Source organism: Schistocerca nitens, chromosome 4 (assembly GCF_023898315.1).
Source record: "Schistocerca nitens isolate TAMUIC-IGC-003100 chromosome 4, iqSchNite1.1, whole genome shotgun sequence".
Classification (NCBI taxonomy): Eukaryota; Metazoa; Arthropoda; class Insecta; order Orthoptera; family Acrididae; genus Schistocerca; species Schistocerca nitens.
The window spans coordinates 502,043,861-502,066,563 of record NC_064617.1 but is presented as its reverse complement, the minus strand read 5'-3'; the positions used below and the strand labels follow the sequence as shown (position 1 = coordinate 502,066,563).

General features: G+C 43.1%; 1 protein-coding gene across 2 annotated transcripts in view; it reads right to left on the bottom strand.

Moving 5' to 3' along the window:
* The window catches only part of LOC126251342 (threonylcarbamoyladenosine tRNA methylthiotransferase), a 135,707-nt gene that overhangs the window by 7,132 nt on the left and 105,872 nt on the right, over positions 1-22,703 (bottom strand). For both annotated transcript variants that reach the window (XM_049951706.1, XM_049951707.1), the window contains 4 exons: positions 14,817-15,019; positions 14,307-14,452; positions 3,162-3,342; positions 409-555 (listed from right to left, as the gene is read on the bottom strand). In XM_049951706.1, coding sequence (XP_049807663.1) covers positions 409-555; positions 3,162-3,342; positions 14,307-14,452; positions 14,817-15,019 — 677 coding nt within the window. The remainder of the gene's footprint in view (positions 1-408; positions 556-3,161; positions 3,343-14,306; positions 14,453-14,816; positions 15,020-22,703) is intronic.

Below are 22,703 nucleotides of genomic sequence, written 5' to 3'. Positions count from 1 at the left end.
TTTATAAGCTTCTCTCATTTGTTCCTTGGGGTAAGTTTGGTAATTTCTCACCTTACATCTCCTAGATACATTCATTTTTCATCTTTTTCTAATGTCTAGAGAGTGAACTTTTTGTTTCCGTCTAAATAATCTACTTGTACCTATGTGAATTTGTGTCATTATATCAAGAACATCAAAGGAAAAAGTATGGATCTGACTAGAGATTCTGCTTCTTCTACTTCTCGTTGCATTTGGATTTTATGAAACTAATTGTAAAAATAAAAGTAAAGTCTCATCTTCATTATCTGCAGCAGCAGCAGCAGCAGCAGCAGCAGCAGCAGCAGGAGGAGGAGGAGGAGGATACTAAAATTTTGGTAATGAATGATGTACTATTAGTTTGAAACAAAAAACATTTGCAGAAAATATTACCTGCTCATAAGCTTTGGTGTGACCTACGTAATGCTTCATATCATGAGACAGTTCTGTAACAAGAACTTTGCATATCTCTCCACATCTCCCTTCATATGGGAAGTACGATTGAAAAAGCTCTGACAACTGTTTTGTTCTTTTTTTAACCTGTGAAAGAATGCAAAAATTCAATGATTAATTAATTAAAAAGAAACAGACATCAGAATAAGAAACAAGGTCCAACAGGTGCAAGAGATTCCTAAGGCCGAGATAAATTAAATCACTTCACTGTGCAAGAACTGTAAGTGTGCTGTACACCATGGGCATTACTACTGAAACATAAATAAGGATAGCAAATAACGAAATTTTATTTATAGTGCATATACAGTATAGTGGCATAGACAATAAAATATGTAATACGGAAAAGACAGATTGCCACCTACCACATAGAGGCACAATGAAAAAGACTGCTTAAATATTAAAGCTTTTGAACAAAGTCCTTCTTCTGCAGTAGAAAAAATACTCGCATTCACACAGGCACAGCTCGCACACACATGGCCATTGTCTCAGGGTGCTTGAGCCCAACTGTGGCTGTGTCTGATGGAGCAGCAATCTGCTGGGAAGGGTGATGAGCTTAATGAGGGGACATGAGGCACCGATGTAGAAAGTGGCACAATTGGTAGATCATATGGCTTCTTTCACAGGTGGCCCCGCCTTCGATGGGGTAGGAAATTGTGACAGATCTGCAGTAGGTGGTAGCAGGATGATGTATGGGTCAGGTCTTGTGTCTGGGTCTATGGGAGGCATATGAAACATAAGACAAGAGGCTGGGAACAAGGGTGAAGTAGGGATGGACAAAGATATTGGGTAGGTCTGTTGGGTGGCAGAATACCATTGTGGAAGGGGGTGGAGAGGATAGTGCACAGCAGAATAACAGGTAGTTGAAACCACGAAGGAGAATGTGATTCAGTTGCTCCAGTCCTTGGTAGTACTTAGTCATGAGAGGAGTGCTCCTTTGTTTTCAGACAGTGGGTACGTGGGAGGTGACTGGTGGAAAGACAAGGCACAAGAGATCTGTTTGTGTACTGGGTTGAGGGGGCAATTTCAATCTATAAAGGCCTCCGCAAGACCTTGGCATATTTTGAGAGGGACTGCTCATCACTACAGATGTGACAACCTTGTGTGCCTAGGCTGTGTGGAAGGGACTTCTCGGTATGAAATGAGTGACAGCTGTCAAAGAGGAGGTATTATTCATGGTTGGTAGGTTTTACATGGATGGAGGTACTGATATAGCCATCCTTGACGTAGACATCAACATCGAGGAAGGTGGCTTGATGGCTTGAGAGGAGCAGGTGAAGCAAATTGGGGAGAAGATGATTAGGCTCTGGAAGAATGTGGACAGGATGTCCTCATCCTTGGTCCAAATCAGTCTGTGACTCAATGTCTCCACTATGAGATGAGTAGCAATCAGTCCTTTCTGTATTGCTGTTATTCCATCCTGGACCTTTGCTTGATTAAATATGTAAGTGATAAGGAGGTACAAAGGATGCAAGATTTAGTTACAGAGCTGCCACCACCGGTAGCAGAAACGAATCCAAGCAGGCTGGGCATCGAGTCAAACTGAATTTGGATGACTGATGAATCATTCCATGCTGCTTCAACTCTCTATCGGAGTTCATTAAACACTGTGGTTAATGGGTGTTAGTGTGCCAGTCTCTCAGTAACCCATGAGATGTCTTCAACAGGTGGGAAATCTAGAGAATGTGCTGGTTCGGGCAACCATCCAACACACTGGGTACTAAGGTAAGCCAGGACAGTAAGAGCACTGTGCAGTCTTGCATTACTTTATTGAAATATGACATATGGCAACCTCAAAGATAGGGCACAGTCATCAGCTTTAACATGTCAGAAAGTAATGCTGCAGTCCACATTACAAGCTACAAGAAACTGAGGTAGCTGTGTTGTGTTCTCAATGGCACCCTATACTATCACACCAGGCATTGGGCCCAGGTGATGATGACAAAAGCTATTTGTGAATGGGTAAATCCATTGTGATTCTGACCACAGAACGGGGATTGAAAAGGCAATGTGCTGCCACTTTGGTGTCAATGTTATTATCTTTCAGCTGTTATCTCAAGGAAAGACCCAACAATGGCCACCATGCTGGCTGTCTGTGGTGTTCAAAGAGACATCAGCCTGTCCATAGAGATACAACTGTCTTACTGCAAACAACCCCATTACCTCACTTGAAGTGAGGGTGTACGATTCTGAACCAGTGAGCAAACAATATGTCTGCCTTCTCGGGCAATAGTCGCGAGGGGCTACTGTGATCCTGCTGGACTTTAAGAATGGCTCTTCTGAATCCACTGATTCCATATTAAGACGACAGTCGTGGAATCCTGACTAATGCGAACAGCCATACTGCATAATGATAAACTATAGTCTCCTTAGGCCTCTATCCTGCCTCCTTACGGCTCTATTTTGCCACTGTTCAACTCAAGACACATGCTAGTAGACATTTACCCTTCTTACAGGAGGCATAACATTATCTTCGCACAAACAACCAACAATGACATCTGATTTCTGAATGAGAAATCCAAAGTATAATCATTCCTTACATACAAAACATAGTTGAAATTACTCCTGCCCACAGCAATCTTAATCATTTGCATTTCTGAGTAAGCACTAAACTTCAAGCAATTGTGATGTATGTTGCATACCAATGCCACAGCTGAGAAATTTTAATGACCAGAAGCGTATAATTGAAAGCTTACCTCGTGTGGTGGAATCCTGCGCATTCGTGCGGCAGGTGTTCCAGGACGGGGGAAAAACTGATTGATGAACAGACTAGGAAACTTGTATTTTTTACATAAATCAACTGTTTCTTGAAAATCATCATCTGTTTCTGTTGGAAAGCCACAAATTATATCTGTTGCAATTGTAACACCAGGAACTCTGAAAATTTATAATAATAAAGGCAAAGTAAGAAGATTTTTATTTTTGCACAATGTTATTATATTGTATTGTTACACAAAGTTATATTCCAAACAGCCTTCCACAAAATTTGGAGGTGGGTGACACACTGTATGAAAGCAGAGCAAAAAAAAGGGACATAATCTGTTACAAAGTACTCTCCCAGAGCATAAAAACTAAGAACCACCTGTAGCTTCCTGCTAACATCATTGTGCAGATGACGTCCTGACATGTTAGGTAATTCTATGCAAAGAAATGTTTTTTGTATTAAAATTTGTTTAGTACCCTCAGGAACTAAAGAATAATTTAGTGGATGCGCTTTATTAATTAGAAAACCTGAAACGTTCATAAAAATACAAAATAAAATGAAAGGCTACTACATATAATTGCAAACAATAAGTAGGAGAAAGGTAAATAGAAAACGAAGCTGTGCAAATAAGTATAACAGTATTAAACCAGAAATAATCGGAAAGAGAAAATACTAACTTGAATCAAGTTTTCAGCAGAGAACTACAACCTTGTGCTGATCTGAATGGGCCATCACTGTGCTATCTTTGTAATCAACTGGTGACTCAAAGTATATTTTCTGACATTCTTAAATATGTAGTAGTGACACTCATTCACAAAAGTAGTGATAAGAAAACTATTTCTTGTTACACACCAGTATCATTCCTTTCTGTTTTTCAGAACTTTGGAGTCCTATCTTTGTAACAGAAGGCAGGTAACACCAAAAAACTAAATTCAGAAGGAAGGAACATAAGATGCTCTGTCTCACATGGTTTGGTACTGTGTCTGCTGCTGTGTTTAAAACGATTTTTCAATAACTTTAAATGACAGTTCAAAAACTGAAATGTATATACATTTATCAGACACAGCTCACACGATAGGTTTCACAGTGAATAGCTTAAGTCTTTATCTCACAAAGATTAATGTTTTGTATTTTCAAAGAACCAAAAATAACTTATTGGTACAAGAAGCAGATACTGCTGGGCTTGCCCTATATTTAGATTTATTAGGGACCAGATGGATGGCAAGTTTATCTTTTTGTAATGGAATTTATTGGCCACCAGCTTACATTATACAGCCAGTCTACTTACAACATACAGCTATTGATAGGACATAGAGTGTTACAGATAGACAAATACCCTATAACCAGTATAAAACCAAATGTTATATAATACTTTTGTGTAGATGTTGGTCTTAAGATGCAGCAACAATGAATCTGTACATTGCATGGGAAATGTCTTTGAGTCTGTGTTGCTAAAAAAAAGCTGTCATGTGCTTCACATGTTCCTGTAGGACTGTAATACTTCCATGTAGTCTGGGGCACTGAAAGAAGAGGTGATTGGCGTCCATTTCTTCTCCACATAAGCAAAAAGAAGTCTCTATAATGATATTTACATAAATATCTGTATTTAAATTCGAGTCTGACTGTTAGGGAGGTGAGGTGCCTAGGCACTGAACTGATATAAGATTTCATGGGATAGAGGACTGACAGCTGAATTGCTGAATATTTCTTGCCATTGTATCTCACTGTTTCTTCCCATTTCCTTTGCCAATATTCTCTCATGCATCTACATAGGACACACCAGTAATCAGGACTTGAGATTGCAATCCAGGCAGTAAGTCCTATAACAGCAGTTCCTTTGGCCAAACGGTTGACAGCTTCATTGGCTGTGATCCCATAGTGTGATTCCATCCAAGTGAAATTAACAGAATAACCTCCATAATGCATCAGTTCCAACACTTCAAAAATACTGTACACAATGGGAGTTTTTAGTCAAATAGGTTCTAAAACTGTTTAAGTACTGCTGTAGCAGCTAAAGAAGCAATGAGTAGGAAATATGCTGTCATCTGCAAGCAGAAATGAAATGCTTCTAGTATAACAATTTCTCTGGTCATGATACTTCCCTCTGTTGGGAATGTGAATAGCCCAGAATTCTGAAAATGTGGTACGCAGAATGCATTTCCATTAGAGTAATTGGTTTTGGAGATATCAGTATACACACATCAAAAAAAGTTTTGCGTCACCTCCATTCCGAGAGTTCCAGAACCTGTACAGAAAATTGGAATAGAGATCAACATAAACATCATTTCCGCCTTTTTTACTGCTCATGAAAACCACATATTGCATGTTGCACCACCATATAGCGAGACCTTCAGAGGTGGTGGTCTAGACTGCTGTACACGCTGGTACTTCTAATATCCAGTAGCACGTCCTCTTGTATTGATGCATGCCTATTTTCATTGTGACATATTATACACAAGTTCATCAAGGCACTGTTGATCCAGATTGAACCACTCCTCAATGGCGATTCGACACATATCCCTCAGAGTGGTTGGTGGGTCAGGTCGTCCATAAACAGCCCTTTTCAATCTATCCCAGGTAAGTTCGATAGGATTCCTGTCTGGAGAACATGCTGGCCACTCTAGTCGAGCGCTGTCATTGTCCTGAAGGAAGTCATTCACAAGATGTGCATGATGGGGACCCGAATTGTTGTCCATGAAGACGAATGCCTCACCCCTATGCTGCTGACAGCACTATCGATCGGAGGATGGCAATCATGTATCGTACAGCCGTTGCAGTGCCTTCCATGACCACCAGTGGCATATGTCGGCCCCACATAATGCCACCCCAAAACAGCAGGGAACCTCCACCTCGCTGCACTCGCTGGACAGTGTGTCTAAGGCGATCAGCCTGACCGAGTTGCCTCCAAACATGTCTCTGAGACAATTGTCTGGTTGAAGGCATATGCGACACTCATTGGTGAAGAGAACGTGATGCCAATCCTGAGCTGTCCATTCAGCATGTTGTTGGGCCCATCTGTACTGCACTGCATGGTGTCATGGTTGCAAAGATGGACCTCATCATGGACATTGGGAGTGAAGTTGCACATCATGCAGCCTATTGTGCACAGTTTGAGTCGTAACGTGATGTCCTGTGGCTGCACAAAAAGCATTATTCAACATGGTGGCATTGCTGTCACGGTTCCTCCGAGTCATAATCCGTAGGTAGCGGTCATCCACTGCAGTAGTAGCCCTTGGGCGACCTGATTGAGACATATCATCGACCGTTGTATCTCCTCCATGTCCGAACAACATCGCTTTAATTCACTCTGAGACGCCTGGACACTTCCCATGCTGAGAGCCCTTCCTGGCACACAGTAACAATGCAGATGTGATCGAACTGCGGTACTGACTGTCTAGGCATGGTTGAATTACAGACAACATGAGCCGTCTACCTCCTTTCTGGTGGAATGACTGGAACTGATCAGCTGTCGAACCCCCTCCATCTAATAGGCGCTGCTCATGCATGGTTGTTTACATGTTTGGACGTGTTTAGTGACATTTCCAAATAGTCAAAGGACTGTGTCTGTGATACAATATCTACAGTCAACATCTGTCTTCAGGAGTTCTGGAACTAGGGTAATGCAAAACTTTTTTTGATTTGTGTAGACATACATTGCGCCTGGATACTGTCTTAAAAACTGAAACAAAGTTTTATTGTTAACATGAGCCTCATTGTCAAAGGTAATACCAGTTACTACATTCACTGTAAGTTTCAGTGGGAATGTGACACTAAAATTATTTAGTGTAGGTGCTCTAATGATCTTCCTTGAAATCTCCGGAGTATCTAAATACTCTTGGACTAGGAGAGGAAGATGTCTAGTGATCCGGAAGTGTCCAGATAAACACTGCATGGTTACATTTGAGGTGATTGATTTCAGATTACTTCCTTTTAAGAAGAAATCTGGAGCAGAGAACCACCAGTGTAGATGGATTGGAGGTTCATGTGCTTCACCAAAAGTACATTGGTAGGGTGGCACTCAGCACTTCATGTTACCATTCATTTCTTTTGTTGAGGTAATTGTCAGTTGCAGCTCCATAACAACCACTCCCATCATCAATAATTGGACATACCATTGTATGGTAAAGTGCCAACATTCAAGTCCCACCCGAGTCCTGTCATAGCTCTAATTATGCTGAGAGATATCTCGCATTTCTTAGCCACATATTTTGTGTGCTCCATCCAGGTAAGCGTATGGTCCCAGATATTTGACTACAATCTTTGAAGGAAAGATGTATGAGGCTACACCTATTACCGCTAGCAGATTCAGTCTGTGCCTTGACTACAATACTGCATTTCATTTAGCTATGGATACATCCAGACTGTTTCTCGTGAGCCGCTGTTGGAATGCAAATATTGGTGGTTATAATTAAACTTTCCCTATTTAGCACATTATGACATGGAAACTAATTACCGTACGAGTACCAATCTTGGTACCATTAATGTCAAGGACATTGGGAAGACAAATAAAGTAGAATCAATTCAATTGAAACACTTTTAATGTGCTGCTACGGTACACCATACCATCACATACTAGTACCACTACCGCTAAAAAAGGGGCTAAAATGGCGCACATCAATGTCCAGAAGAGTCTGAAAGTGCAGGATTGCATTCTGCACAGTAGAACGAAGCATGTCCGTAGGTATACTGGCTACATCTATTGATATGTTGCAATTCAGATCAGCACATGTGTGAATGTTACCCTGGTAAACTCTGTCCTTTAGGCAGCCCCACAAACAGAAATCACAGGGAGTGGGATCAGGTGATTGTGCTAGCCAACATTTGGAAACAATAGGCTGACAATTCAATCACTTCCAAATGTGTTTAAGAGAAGCAGGTGAATTTCATGAGCAATGTGTGGTGGGGCCCCATCTTACATGAAAACTGTTGAGTTCCAATGTGTCTCTCTCCTGTAGGGCAGATATGACAAGCCGGTGAAGCATATCGCAGGAATGCTGGCCAGACACACAGCACATCTGTGGTTGTTGAGTACCAACCTGTTAAAAAAGAATGGGCCAATGATGGATGTAGCCATGAAGCCACACCATATGGTGCCATGTTCACCATACAGAGAAACGTCATGCACAGTGACTGGAGGTGGAGACCCCACACTCAGCAGTTCTGTGTGTTCACCTCACCCATCAGAGAAAAATGAGCTTTGTCTGTTTATATAACAGCCCTCATCAACTTCAACCTTTGAAAGAAAGTGGAGAGCAAAGACAACACATCGTTGTGGGTCCCATGGTGCAAGCTGCTGTACTATATGCATCTTGTATGGATACCATTTGAAAATGATTTGAAGCGCCTTCTGTACGGTGATCCATGGGATGTTTAACTGTCGTGACACAGCACACACACTGCCTGACAATCGGAAATTGCACACAGCATTGTCTGCCATACCAACAGCGATTTCATCAACCACTTGTGGTGCAACCGGTCATCGGCCTCTTCCCAAAGCAACACCCAGTTCTCCAGTTGATTCAGACTTCATCATGTTCCAAATAGCAGGTGGAGTAACAGGACTCTTCCATAATCCTTTCAGCCGGCTATATTCTCGAAGTGCAGCTGCAACATTACTGCTGTTTTGATAATAGAGCTCCATCAATAATAATGGCCTGCTCCTTTTGTCCAAGCTCATGTTGATGTATCAACAAGTGCACTGCGAATGGTCAGATGTGTGAGAATATTAATTACAATCACTGATCATGGCAGCCAGTGGCCATAATTGGAACTGGACAGTGACACTGTGATGCATGGAAATCTTGCACCCCATACTCTCATCATTAATGCTGTCAAGTTTGGTACTCATATAGTTATCATCTTTCATGTTATAATGTGTTAAATACAGAAAGTTTAATTAAAACCACACGGTATTGTGATTGTCAGTTGTGACTTGCAGCCTTCTAGAGAGGTACTTTACATGTAAATACATATATCATATGCGTATCGCAAAACTTTCACCATCTACAGGAATATCCTAAGCATGTCAATGGTGTAGCTATAAGGTGGATGAGGTGCCAACACAGATCCTAGTGGCAATTCAATACTCGTAGTTTACAGTCCTGTTGTTTGTAAGACTAATGGCAGTCGATTAAAGAGAGAGAGAACAGGTGTTTTTTAAATGTGTTGGGTATGCCTTGTTCCTTTAGTTTTGTGCTACCACTGGGAGTATTATGTTATCATAGGTGCTGCTTGGATCCTGAAATAAAGCCAACAGATACACATTTCAGTTGAAGCAAGTTGTATGTCACTAACCAGATGTAAGACATTATCTTCAATAGCTTTCAGGAGGGGGGTGGGGGGGTGGGGGAAACCACTTGATTGCTAGGGAACACGTTTTAGCATTCCAGCCATCTCTCTAACCCAAATCTGACCATGCTTTCCACCTGTTTGTAGAGATGTTACAGTAATGCTATTGGTCAGTCTGATTCCACCAAATCAGGATTCTTCCCTGGTTTGAGTGCAGGTGTCATCCTGCTGTCTTTATGGGCTCAATGTTGAAATGTTCAGAAGACATTTTATTGTAAATATGGAGTAGGTATTGTTGTCCCTCATACCATAAAAGGTAGTGTTTTGTAGTGAATATTATCTGGACCGGTGGCAGTATTTTTAGCAAAGGAGAAAGCTCTCTCCAGCTCGACCACTGAGAATGGCTGTAGAAGAGGGTGACTGTCATTGGGATTCAGATCCTCTGTACTAAGCGGGTGCTTGACTGGGAAGAGGGGATCTGTTTTAATGGTGGGATATCTAGGATTTCTCAAACCTACTTTACGTGTGCTAAATATAAACAGCTCAGTTTGGCATGTTTCGCCCTTAGAAGACCTCACATAGTACTAATTTGAAGAAAAGTGTGTTGGCTTATTTGAAATTCTTTTCATTGTTTCTTACATAGCTAGCTACCTTCTAGAAAAGCAGATTTTATTCAGCAAAATAAATGTGGGTACATGCTCATCATCTACAACTTCTTTTCACACATTACAAAGTTAGAAATTATTATACAGAATAGAAGGAGTTGTCAAGGAGAAAGTTTTACAGTCTGTTTTCAAATGAATTTCCAAAAATTATCTGATAATGTAGATACAGGGATCAATGAGTCCCATTAGCTGAAAATAAACTGAAGTGCTTGGAGGAAGAAAGTGTTGACCCTCAATTTAACGAGAATTAATTCACTCAAATTATCTGTTGAGGTGTAATATACCACTTAAGTGAAGTGATGAGCTGCACAATGTTTACAACAATGATGATTGCCAAACATGCAATTAATTTTTATTACTTTATTTACTAACTTTGTACGTATCTACTGCATGGAGATTTTGTGTTATCTGTGCTTGTAACAAAGTGTGGATGGACACAGTGTTTCTTCAAGATGGGTGACATTGGCAGTTTGGTCGCACTTAGTGGCACCTACTGGTTTGGTGACTACTTCATGCAGCTGCGCCCCTGCCCCAGTGACACATTGTGCTCCATGGAACAGCGCACACAATGACAACGAACTACATCATGAAGGAAATGGAAGAGAAGTCAGTCTGCATCGATGTCTTAGAGTTGGATCTGAACTGCCTATCAATTTGTATTACTAGGTATAATAGCCGAATTATAATCACAGATGGTTATTGTATGGGATGTTTTGACTTTGTATGAGCTGGAAGAACATATGTATATCTTCAAAGAGTGACTTCTGTTACTTAGTAGCTTACCGGAAATAAATAAGCACAATTCCATTTCCAGAACAGGTCAAACTGCACAGTAGATGGATTCCCTAGAAAGAAGATAGTGAGAGGGGAGATATACTCTGAAACAGTAAGTCAGTAATTTCAATTAATACACCAACCCCCCTCCACCCACCCAATCCCCAAACAACCATCAAATACAGCAGGGAACATACCACCTACCACTATTGTTTTTTCAAATATACCACCATTAATTACAAGCTGTTCCACTACAATACATTATCTGATATGTAAACTACTATGTTTTATTGTATTTCCATTCTTGTCTTTCTATTTAGCCAAATATTATAACATGCAGTACCAAAAAATGTGCTTTTGTGTGTTAACCCTTTCTTCAATATAATAGAGGGAAACATTCCACGTGGGAAAAATATATCTAAAAACAAAGATGATGTGACTTACCGAACGAAAGCACTGGCAGGTCGATAGACACACAAACAAACACAAACACACACACAAAATTCAAGCTTTCGCAACAAACTGTTGCCTCATCAGGAAAGAGGGAAGGAGAGGGAAAGACGAAAGGATGTGGGTTTTAAGGGAGAGGGTAAGGAGTCATTCCAATCCTGAGAGGGGAAGGACTTACCTTAGGGGGAAAAGAGGACGGGTATACACTCGCACACACACATTGTATACCCCCCCCCCCCACCACCACCACCAAGGCAAGTCCCCCCGCTCCCGGGACCGGAACGACTCCCCACCCCCTCCCCCAAAACCCACATCCCCCCGTCCCTCCCCCTGCCCCCCGACGAAGCAACAGTCTGCTGCGAAAGCCCGAACCCCGCGTGTATGCTTGTGTTCGTCTGCGTGTCCATCGAAGCGCCAGCGCCCCCGCCCGGCAAGTCACATCATCCCTGCTCCCAGACACATTTATTCCCACGTGGAATGTTTCCCTCCAGGGAAACATTCCAAGTGGGAAAAATACATCTAAAAACAAAGATGATGTGACTCACCGAACGAAAGCGCCGGCAGGTTGACAGACACACAAACACACACACAAAATTCAAGCCTTCACAACAAACCGCTGCCCCACCAGGAAAGAGGGAAGGAGAGGTAAAGACGAAAGGATGTGGGTCCCAAGGGAGAGGGCAAGGAGTCACTCCGATCCCAGGAGCGGAAAGACCCACCCCAGGGGGAAAAAAGAAGGACAGGTATACACTCGCACACACACACATATCCATCCACACATATACAGACACAAGCGGACATATTTAAAGACAAAGAGTTTGGGCAGAGATGTCAGTCGAGGCGGAAGTGAAGAGGCAAAGATGATGTTGAATGACAGGTGAGGTATGAGTGGCGGCAACATGAAATTAACGGAGATTGAGGCCTGGTGGGTAACGGGAAGAGAGGATATATTGAAGAGCAAGTTCCCATCTCCGGAGTTCAGATAGGTTGATGTTGGTGGGAAGTATCCAGATAACCCGGACGGTGTAACACTGTACCAAGATGTGCTGGCCGTGCACCAAGGCATGTTTAGCCACAGGGTGATCCTCATTACCAACAAACACTGTCTGCCTGTGTCCATTCATGCGAATGGACAGTTTGTTGCTGGTCATTCCCACATAGAATGCATCACAGTGTAGGCAGTACAGTTGGTAAATCACATGGGTGCTTTCACATGTGGCTCTGCCTTTGATCGTGTACACCTTCCAGGTTGCAGGACTGGAGTAGGTGGTGGTGGTGGGAGGGTTCATGGGACAGGTTTTGCACCGGGGGCGGTTACAAGGATAGGAGCCAGAGGGTAGGGAAGGTGGTTTGGGGATTTCATAGGGATGAACTAACAGGTTACGAAGGTTAGGTGGACGGCGGAAAGACACTCTTGGTGGAGTGGGGAGGATTTCATGAAGGATGGATCTCATTTCAGGGCAGGATTTGAGGAAGTCGTATCCCTGCTGGAGAGCCACATTCAGAGTCTGGTCCAGTCCCGGAAAGTATCCTGTCACAAGTGGGGCACTTTTGTGGTTCTTCTGTGGGGGATTCTGGGTTTTAGGGGATGAGGAAGTGGCTCTGGTTATTTGCTTATGTACCAGGTTGGGAGGGTAGTTGCGAGATGCGAAAGCTGTTGTCAGGTTGTTGGTGTAATTGTTCAGGGATTCCGGACTGGAGCAGATTCGTTTGCCACGAAGACCAAGGCTGTAGGGAAGGGACCGTTCGATGTGGAATGGGTGGCAGCTGTCATAATGGAGGTACTGTTGCTTGTTGGTGGGTTTGATGTGGACGGACGTGTGAAGCTGGCCATTAGTCCCATGCCACTTTCCTTGACATTGACCTCCACCTGTCCAATGGCCAGCTTCACACGTCCGTCCACATCTGGATACTTCCCACCAACACCAACCTATCCGAACTCCGGAGATGGGAACTTGCTCTTCAATATGTCCTCTCTTCCTGTTACCCACGAGGCCTCAATCTCCGCTAATTTCAAGTTGCCGCCACTCATACCTCACCTGTCATTCAACATCATCTTTGCCTCTTCACTTCCACCTCGACTGACATCTCTGCCCAAACTCTTTGTCTTTAAATATGTCCACTTGTGTCTGTATATGTGTGGATGGATATGTGTGTGTGTGTGCGAGTGTATACCTGTCCTTTTTTCCCCCTGGGGTGGGTCTTTCCGCTCCCGGGATTGGAGTGACTCCTTGCCCTCTCCCTTGGGACCCACATCCTTTCGTCTTGTGTGTTTGTGTGTGTTTGTGTTTGTTTGTGTGTGTGTCTATCGACCTGCCAGCGCTTTCGTTCGGTAAGTCACATCATCTTTGTTTTTAGATATATTTAACCCTTTCTTCTGTTGACCCCATTAATTAGCAAGCCTCTATTGTTACAAATGCTGTTAACTGTTGTTCTATGACTACTAACGATGTAATCATATATACTAGTGATACAATTAATAATTAATGCTGTTTGTATGAGCTGGTTTGGTCAGAATGCATGTAACTTCTTGTTCCACTTTTCTGCAAATAGTCTTTCTTGAGATCTAGGTACTTCTCTCGTCCTGAAATTCAATGTTTTCTAATCCAACTGAACATACATATTAACTGTTTGTGTCCTCCACTATACTCAGTTCAATAGTTATGGGAAAAATTGTAGACAGCATTGCTTGAGATATCCATGGAGACCTATTAGCACCTTGAGTCACCTGCAGTACATAACACTTATTGAAGTCAGTACCCTAATTTAATTACTGAAAAAGATTGACTAAATATCCATTTAGATGTCACCAAGGTTATTGATGGGTAAGGCGCAAGACATGGGATTTTTAAAATGCACAAAAAAATCATAATAAAAAAATAAATTAAACATGCTGCACAAAATTACATATAATAAATATGCTCTTGTACTGTGTATTAAAAACAAGCTTTATAACATACCTTTCAGAGAGAAAGTCTACAACCTTCTCAAAATCAGCTCTGCAATATTCCCGTTTCATGTCACTTAGTACAGAATCACTTCCTGATTGTACAGGTACATGAAGAAAGCTATATACTCTTGGATGGTTCAGAATATTTGCTATTTCCTAGGAAACAGATATATACTTATAATATATACACACAAATCATATCGTTCAAGTAGCAACTAAAATGCATGTTATAACTGTTAACATATGTCCCATAAAGCTCCAATATAGCTTTAATAAATTTGCAATGTGAGAATGATGATTTTATTTGAAATCTGGAATCTTATGGACAATGGGGTACTTCTCATTGACTGTGTTCTTTCATCCCCTTTTCTGTTATGTACCACCTGCTAACACAAAGATGTTGCTCTGATTGAAACACAGAGAGTATTCATTTCTGCCTTTTGCCTTTTTATAGTAATAAATGAATGAAAGAAATAAAAATTTACTTTGTGAAAGGAGTAATACAATTATTTTCAATTACCTCCAAATGCTCCAGGATGTAAGGAGGATTTGTCATACCAACACGCATCATACAACCTTGTGGAATGATTTGTACTAATCGCCATAACAGCTCTGGCAGGCTGGATCCAATGTCTCTACCATAAGTGCCAGTATCTTCAGAAGTAAGCCATAGTTCACACACACCTTCACTGAATGACTGCACTGCACGGGCAACAATTTCATCTGGAAAGCAGTGACATAATGCAAAGGTAATAAAATTTTATGAAATGTGTTACCCCTTTAACAGGAATTTTGATATTCAAAGGTGTATGCAACATGAACATGACTTGTTTTAAACCAATTAAGTGAGAAAAGTAGAAGGTAGGCTGTTTACAACTTTAAAAATGGAGCAAACTATAATTACATAATATTATTTTCCAAAGTGATGCACTTACTTTGAGATGTGGTAAACACATATTTTATCAGTACTTTTTATTGGTGGCATAGATTTGAATAATCACAGGAACGTAGAATTTTTATGCAAAGCAACATTCAGAAGGCAATTGAGATCACCATAAATGATTAGGCTAGCTTTTGAGACAAACAAATGACCATGAGGAAAGACTTACGCATCTACATCTACATCTACATTTATACTCCCCAAGCCACCCAACGGTGTGTGGCGGAGGGCACTTTACGTGCCACTGTCACTACCTCCCTTTTCTGTTCCAGTCGCATATGGTTCACGGGAAGAACGACTGTCTGAAAGCCTCCGTGCGCGCTCGAATCTCTCTAATTTTATATTCGTGATCTCCTCAGGAGGTATAAGTAGGGGGAAGCAATATATTCGATACCTCATCCAGAAACGCACCCTCTCGAAACCTGGCGAGCAAGCTACACCGCGATGCAGAGCGCCTCTCTTGCAGAGTCTGCCACTTGAGTTTGCTAAACATATACAAACGCTATCACGGTTACCAAATAACCCTGTGACGAAACGCGCCGCTCTTCTTTGGATCTTCTCTATCTCCTCCGTCAACCCGATCTGGTACGGATCTCACACTGATGAGCAATACTCAAGCATAGGTCGAACGAGTGTTTTGTAAGCCACCTCCTTTGTTGATGGACTAAATTTTCTAAGGACTCTCCCAATGAATCTCAACCTGGTACCCGCCATACCAACAATTAATTTTATATATAAATGACCTAGTAGATAGTGTCGGAAGTTCCATGCGGCTTTTCACGGATGATGCTGTAGTATACAGAGAAGTTGCAGCATTAGAAAATTATAGCGAAATGCACGAAGATCTGCAGCGGATAGGCACTTGGTGCAGGGAGTGGCAACTGACTTCAAATTGTTCAGCACGCATACTCCAAGATATTTTACAGAAGTAACTGTTACCAGTGTTTGTTCCGCTATCATATAATCATACAATAAAGGATCCTTCTTTCTATGTATTCGCAATACATTACATTTGTCTATGTTAAGGGTCAGTTGCCACTCCCTGCACCAAGTGCCTATCCGCTGCAGATCTTCCTGCATTTCGCTACAATTTTCTAATGCTGCAACTTCTCTGTATACTACAGCATCATCCGCGAAAAGCCGCATGGAACTTCCGACACTATCTACTAGGTCATTTATATATATTATGAAAAGCAATGGTCCCATAACACTCCCCTGTGGCACACCAGAGGTTACTTTAACGTCTGTAGATGTCTCTCCATTGATAACAACATGCTGTGTTCTGTTTGCTAAAAACTCTTCAATCCAGCCACACAGCTGGTCTGATATTCCGTAGGCTCTTACTTTGTTTATCAGGCGACAGTGCGGAACTCTATCGAACGCCTTCCAGAAGTCAAGGAAAATAGCATCTACCTGGGAGCCTGTATCTAATATTTTCTGGGTCTCATGAACAAATAAAGCGAGTTGGGTCTCACACGATCACTGTTTCCGGAATCCATGTTGACTCCTACAGAGTAGATTCTGGGTTTCCAAAAACGACATGATACTCAAGCAAAAAACATGTTCTAAAATTCTACAACAGATCGACGTCAGAGATATAGGCCTATAGTTTTGCGCATCTGCTCGACGACCCTTCTTGAAGACTGGGACTACCTGCGCTCCTTTCCAATCATTTGGAATCTTCCGTTCCTCTAGAGACTTGCGGTACACGGCTGTTAGAAGGGGGGCAAGTTCTTTCGCGTACTCTGTGTAGAATCGAATTGGTATCCCGTCAGGTCCAGTGGACTTTCCTCTGTTGAGTGATTACAGTTGCTTTTCTATTCCTTGGACACTTACTTCGATGTCAGCCATTTTTTCGTTTGTGCGAGGATTTGGAGAAGGAACTGCAGTGCGGTCTTCCTCTGTGAAACAGCTTTGGAAAAAGGTGTTTAGTATTTCAGCTTTACGCGTGTCATCCTCTGTTTCAATGCCATCATCCCGGAGTGTCTGGATATGCTGTTTCGAGCCACTTACTGATTTAACGTAAGACCAGAACTTCCTAGGATTTTCTGTCAAGTCGGTACATAGAATTTTACTTTCGAATTCACTGAATGCTTCACGCATAGCCCTCCTTATGCAAACTTTGACATTGTTTAGCTTCTGTTTGTCTGAGAGGTTTTGGCTGCGTTTAAACTTGGAGTGAAGCTCTCTTTGCTTTTGCAGTAGTTTCCTAACTTTGTTGTTGAACCACGGTGGGTTTTTCCCGTCCCTCACAGGTTTACTCGGCACGTACCTGTCTAAAACGCATTTTACGATCACCTTGAATTTTTTGCATAAACACTCAACATTGTCAGTGTCAGAACAAAAATTTTCGTTTTGATCTGTTAGGTAGTCTGAAATCTGCCTTCTATTACTCTTCCTAACAGATAAACCTTCCTCCCTTTTTTTATATTCCTATTAACTTCCATAATCAGGGATGCTGCAACGGCATTATGATCTCTGATTCCCTGCTCTGCACTTACAGAGTCTGTTTGTTATCAGTAGGTCCAAGATGTTATCTCCACGGGTCGGTTCTCTGTTTAACTGCTCAAAGTAATTTTCGGATAGTGCACTCAGTATAATCTCACTCAATGCTCTGTCCATACCACCCGTCCTAAACATCTGAGTGCCCCAGTCTATATCTGGTAAATTGAAATCTCCACCTAAGACTATAACATGCTGAGAAAATTTATGTGAAATGTATTCCAAATTTTCTCTCAGTTGTTCTGCCACTAATGCTGCTGAATCGGGAGGTCGGTAAAAGGAGCCAATTATTAACCTAGCTTAGTTGTTGAGTGTAACCTACACCCATAATAATTCACAGGAACTATCCACTTCTACTTCACTACTACTAACAGCGACAAACACGCCACCACCGGTTGCATGCAATCTATCCTTTCTAAACACCGTCTGTGCCTTTGTAAAAATGTCAGCAGAATTTATCTCTGGCTTCAGCCAGCTTTCTGTACCTATAACGATCTCAGCTTTGGTGCTTTCTATCAGTGCTTGAAGTTCCGGTACTTTACCAAGGCAGTTTCGACAGTTTACAATTACATTGCTGCTTGGTCCTCTCATGTCCTGACTTTGCCCCGCACCCTTTGAGGCTGTTGCTCTTTCTGTACTTGCCCGAGGCCATCTAACCTAAAAAACCGCCCAGTCCACGCCACACAACCCCTGCTACCCGTGTAGCCACTTGCTGCGTGTAGTGGACTCCTGACCTATCTAGCGGAACCCGAAACCCCACCACCCTATGGCACAAGTCGAGGAATCTGCAGCCCACACAGTCGCAGAACCATCTCAGCCTCTGATTCAGACCCTCCACTCGGCTCTGTACCAAAGGTCCGCAGTCAGTCCTGTCAACGATGCTGCAGATGGTGAGCTCTGCTTTCATCCCGCTAGCGAGACTGGCAGTCTTCACCAAATCAGATAGCCACCAGAAGCCAGAGAGGATTTCCTCCGATCCACAGCGACACACATCATTGGTGCTGACATGAGCGACCACCTGCAGATGGGTGCATCCTGTACCCTTCATGGCATCCGGAAGGACTCTTTCCACATCTGGAATGACTCCCCCCGGTATGCACACGGAGTGCACATTGGTTTTCTTCCCCTCTCTTGCTGCCATATCCCTAAGGGACCCCATTATGCGCCTGACATTGGAGCTCCCAACTACCAGTAAGCCCACCCTCTGCGACCGCTTGGATCTTGCAGACTGAGGGGCAACTTCTGGAACAGGACAAGCAGCCACGACTGGCCGAAGATCAGTATCAGCCTGAGACAGAGCCTGAAACCGGTTCGTCAGACAAACTGGAGAGGCCTTCCGTTCAGCCCTCCGGAATGTCTTTCGCCCCCTGCCACACCTCGAGACGACCTCCCACTCTACCACAGGTGAGGGATCAGCCTCAATGTGGGCAGTATCCCGGGCAGCCACAGTCGTAGTCCTATCGGGGGATGCGTGGGACGAGCTGGCCGTCCCTGACAAACCCCCATCCGGACCCCCACAGTGATGCCCATTGGCAACAGCCTCAAGCTGTGTGACCGAAGCCAACACTGCCTGAAGCTGGGAGCGAAGCAATGCTCACTGAACACTGGTGGTATGATTATACAAACTATTTTTCATTGAGGATTTCCGTTCCCCTTTTAGCTCTTTTCATCAGACAATTCTTACACTCTGTGCATCAGACAACTCAAAATAGCAACTCCATCTTCAAGGTGAGTGATGTGATTTTATACCAGACAAAAATGCATGTTCAGTTATCCCGATTACCTGTAACTTCATCATGCATTTGGAATACGTTACAGACATAAGCCTCAGACCATGGGCTGATGCCCACAAAACAAAATTCACCAATACTGTCTGTGAACACCTACACTGAATGAAAAATAAAATCTGCCCTGACAGCATGTGAGAAGCAAGGAATATAATATATCTCCATCAATTTGTTGAATAATACATCCCACAAGGCTAACAACTTCCATTTCATTGCATCAAACGAGAGAAAAGTTCAGAACTGAGACAGGAGCTAGGCAAGATGATTCAATTTCACAAAAACTATTTTCTGCAGTCTTGGAATAGGTCTCCAACTCATTAAACTGGAATGCAAAAATTAGGATCCCTTTTAATGTGCAGATGAGGTTGTTTTGTTTGCTTCAGATCTGCAAAGCCTTCAGCAAAGGACAGAGGGACTGAACAGAGCAAGTATGACAGCAGAACTGATGATTAAGTACAGTAAGGCCAAAAGGATTAAGTACAGTAAGGCCAAAATAAAGTACAATTAGCAAGCTGATTGGAAAGTGGCAAAGATTATTGATGGAGATACAAAAACAGGCAGGTCACATAGTGAGATAAATGATGAGAGAGAGACTAAGGAGATCCTGTGTTGAATTTTTCGTGGGAAGAAAGGACCTAGATGACAACTCAATGAAATAAAGAAAGAACCAAGACAAACTTGGACACAGAAGGCTGAAGTCGAAATGTACAGAGAAGTCTGAAAGCGGCCTACATCCAGCAGTGGAAGATAAATAGCTAATGATGAGATGATGATGGAGTTTTATAGTTTCCAGAAGTCATTACAGGAATCTGTCAAGCTACCTTCTCTGGGTTTGGATACAACCTTCAATTAGATTCTGGCAGTTTTTTGTTGCAATGCTCATTTCCTCTTTACTGAGAACTGGTGGTGGTGGTGGTGGTGGTGGTGGTGGTGGTTAGTGTTTATCGTCCCGTCGACAACGAGGCCATTAGAGACGGAGCGCAAGCTCAGGTTAGGGAAGGATTGGGAAGGAAATCGGCCGTGCCCTTTCAAAGGAACCATCCCGGCATTTGCCTGAAATGATTTAGGGAAATCACGGAAAACCTAAATCAGGATGGCTGGAGACGGGATTGAACCGTCGTCCTCCCGAATGCGAGTCCATGTGCTAACCACTGCACCACCTCGCTCGGTACTGAGAACTCACACCACCTGTATACACTACATTTAGCATGTCAGAAAACCTTCACTATAATTAAGTCTAGAGTGCAGTTTAAGTTAAAATGGACAATATTACAAAAAGGATAGAGTGCTACTCACCTAAAGATGACACAGTGAGTTTCAGACAGGCAGACTGTAAGGACTGCTGCACATTTATCTTTAGTCAAAGCCTTCTTCAGAAGAGAAAACATGAACAAATTCACACAAGCAAGCACACTTCATGCACAACTGAGCGCAATCTCCGTCAGCTCACACCGGAATGCAGCTGTCATGTTGAATGAAAGCAGCAATCTGAAGTGGGGCAGGGAGGGGGAGGGAGAGAAGGGTACAGGTGGGAGGAGAGAAGAGCACTCTCTGGCAGTGTGTGCATGGGCTAGACGGAAACATGACAAAATTGCAAGGTGCAGCGTCAGAAGACTGTGGGTCAGGGAGGTGGGAGAGGCACAGAAGGAGAGAAGCAGGATAGGGGAATGATGGATGGGGAGTTGGGAGAGGGCGGCACACAATGAGGGTGGAGGACATGAGTAAAAAGGATGTGATAGGACACAGGGGGCAGAAACAGTTGGATGGAGAGGCTGGGTACGGTAGGTTACTAGAGGTTGAGGCTGGGATAATTTCAGCAGCAGAGAATGTGTTTTAAGGATAATTCCCATCTGCACAGTTCAGAGAAGTTGGTGATGGAGGGGAGGATCCAGGTAGTCCAGGTTGTGAAGCAGCCACTGAAATCAAGCATGTTATGTTCAGCTGCATGTTGTGTCACAGGGTGGTCTAACATGCTCTTGGCTGTAGTTTGGCAGTGTCTGTTCAACCTGGTGGACAGCTGGCTGGTAGTCATACCAACATAAAAATGGCTTCTTTCCATGTGACCTGGCCTCTGTTGGGGTAGGATTAGCCTGTTACAGAACTGGAATAGGAAGTGCTGGGTGGGTGGACTGGACTGATCTTGCACCTGGGTGTTCCACAGGGATATTATCCTTGCGGAAGGGAGTTGGGATTGGGAATGGTATAGAGATGGACAAGGATGTTATGGAGGTTGGAAGGGAACCAAACACCACTTTAGGAGTTTTGGTAAGGATCTTGGGTAGGATGCTCCTCATTTCAGAAGATGGTGATAGGTAATCAAAGCCCTAATGAAGGATGTGGTTCAGTTGCTCCAGTCTAAGGTGGTATCGGGAGATGAGGGAGGCACTCCTTTGTAGCTGCTTCTTGTGTGTGCTGGGAGAATTGGGGGTGTGTGAGGAAATGGCATGTGAAATCTGTTTGCAGACTAGGTTTGGGGGATAGTGCCTGTTTTTGAGAGCCTTTTTAACAACTTCATCATACTGGGCAAGGGAGTTCTTGTGAATGCAGATATGCCATCCCCAGGTGGCCAGGCTGTATTGGAGGTGTTTTTTTTTGGGGGGGGGGGAGGGGGGGGGATGGCAGCTGTCAAAGTCAAAATGCAGGTACTGTCGGTGGTTGGGGTGTTTAATGTGTAATGTGGACAGAGGTCTAGATGGAGTCATAAGAGAGGAGATGGCCAATGTCCCAATGTCCAGGAAGGTGGCATGCTGGGTTGAAGAGGACCAGGTGAAGTGGATGGTGTTGGTGTGGTGGATGGTGGAAGGTGCTGAAGTTGTTAAGGAATACAGACACAGTGTCTTGGCTCTGAGTCCAGATCATGAAGATATTATCAATGAACATGTACCAAACCAGGGGTTTGGGGTTTTGAGAGACCAGGAAGGTTTCCTTGAGATGGCCCATAAATATGTTGGCATAAGAGGATGCCATTCAGGTGCCCATGGCAGTTACATGGATTTGTTTGCATACCTTCCCTTCAAAGGAGAAGTAGTTGTGTGTTTTAGATTGAAGTTAGTAAGGTGAATGAGGAATGAGGTAGTGGGTCTGGAGTCTGAAGGACATTGTGAAAGATAGTGTTCAATAGCAACACAACCATGGGTATGAGGCATGTTAGTGTACGGGGAAGTGGCATTAACAGTTG